At 39.5% G+C, this 1,733-nt stretch overlaps 1 protein-coding gene across 1 annotated transcript; it reads right to left on the bottom strand.

Annotated features, from left to right (window-relative positions):
- Positions 1-595: 595 nt before the first annotated feature.
- TAS2R1 (taste 2 receptor member 1) lies at positions 596-1,531 on the bottom strand. Its single transcript, XM_036752747.1, has one exon. It carries the CDS (start codon positions 1,529-1,531, stop codon positions 596-598), a length of 936 nt encoding a protein of 311 aa, XP_036608642.1.
- Between the last annotated feature and the right edge of the window lie 202 nt (positions 1,532-1,733).

Below are 1,733 nucleotides of genomic sequence, written 5' to 3'. Positions count from 1 at the left end.
CCTGCTCATTTGTTATGCTTCTGCCTCTGAGAATACATGTTTGAAAACTGCTACCTCCAAGGAAGCCTTCCATTGCCGTGTGGACAAATGTAACCTGAAACACCTTTGCAACATCACCTCTTTTATCTATCCAATTCAGGCAAACTGTTGTGAACACTGGACTCCCAAATCTTCTTCTTTCCCCAACTGTTTGTGCATTTTAGCAGTCGATGGCAGCATCTGGGAATTCAGTCTGACAAGTGGGGATAAAAGTCAAGCTTGTCCTCACCTTCCCCTCTGGTGACAAGGGAAGGAATTATCTTCTTTTTCTGTGACCTTCAGGACTGTTTTGAGAGTCTCCCAAAACAGGGATGTACCAGGGGAGAGCAGAGGTGCAGTAGTCCTTTCAATACCAGAACCTTTACCTGGACTTCAGTACTAAGTATGCAGATGAGTCCTGACCTTCAAAATAAACAAGTTATCCTGACAATCAATTGAATGTTCCAGAACAGTTACAATGTCATGAACTTGCCCTCTTTTTAAATCTAAAAGCAAATCAAATTGATTAGTTACACCTACAAAAAATGATACAGGCCTAAATTAGAAACATCATGCTTTATTGGGTCTGTGTAGAGTCCAGTGCTGAACCTCCTCCCAGACAGTACTTAGCAGAAAGCAGAAACTTTCTTATATAATTCTTCAGCTTTGAATTTCCTAGAATTAAGATGATGGAGTGTACAGAAGGGTATAAGGAAGCCACCGACAATATAACAAACAACAAGAAGCCTCTCTCTATGTTAACCCTATAAACTATTATCGTCATTCCAACATAATATGAGGAAAAGAGGATAAGGAACGAGAATACCGATTTCAAGGCATGGATGTGAGCTTCGGTGCTTGCGTCTCTGAAACCAGTTGCTGTGCTTCTCATCTGTCTGGTGTGTCTACACAGAGAATGGATCAGCAGAAATGATGCAGCAATAAATATGTAGAATGGTATTATCAACCCCACAAGAAGAATTGGAGTTGGAAGTAAACACTGGAAAAGAACTTGGACAGTGATATTTCCTGCCCAAAATCTTCTTAGATCCTGTATGGTCCTTGGCCAGTACAGTAGGCCGTGGAGCACAGAAATGGCAGCTGAAAATAGCAGTGACCCCAGAATCAACCATGGCACAAGCCTAGAGATCCTCATCTTCAACCAGAGGAAGAAGGGGTGGAAAATGTTGGCAATCTTCACACAGTAGAAGACACAAAGGTTGGTAGCAAGCCAAAGATTGACTTCATTTATGAAAAAGAAAAATATAAAGATGGCACGGTCTACATGTAACTGTAGAGTGAAGAAAAATGACAGATTGCACACAACTATTATCAATTCCAAAAGAATTCTGAAGATTCCCAGATTGGTCAAAAGGAGGTCGTACGCAGTCACCCTTTTCCTCTTGGTATATTCAAGGCCACTCACTATTATGATGATTCCATTTGCAATAATTCCCACAAGAAATTGAGCTATTCCATAAATGACCTGGATAATGAGGAGTGGAGCTGTCATTTTGAAGAAAAATAATAATTACTTTCCTTCAGTTTTCTCCTGATGGATATCAAAAAAGTTTATATCCACTTATTTATCTTCTTTCTATCTTAACAACCCAAAGACTTAAAAAAAAATCTTTTGCACAATCCTACCTAAAAGGAAGCTCATCTTGTGAATAAAGGCAATATGATACAGTAGCTGAAATATGCTTTCCATTTGT

Source organism: Trichosurus vulpecula, chromosome 1, assembly GCF_011100635.1.
Source record: "Trichosurus vulpecula isolate mTriVul1 chromosome 1, mTriVul1.pri, whole genome shotgun sequence".
In the NCBI taxonomy this organism is placed as follows: domain Eukaryota; kingdom Metazoa; phylum Chordata; class Mammalia; order Diprotodontia; family Phalangeridae; genus Trichosurus; species Trichosurus vulpecula.
Note: the sequence above shows the minus strand (reverse complement) of the source record. Positions and strands in the feature narration are given on the sequence as shown.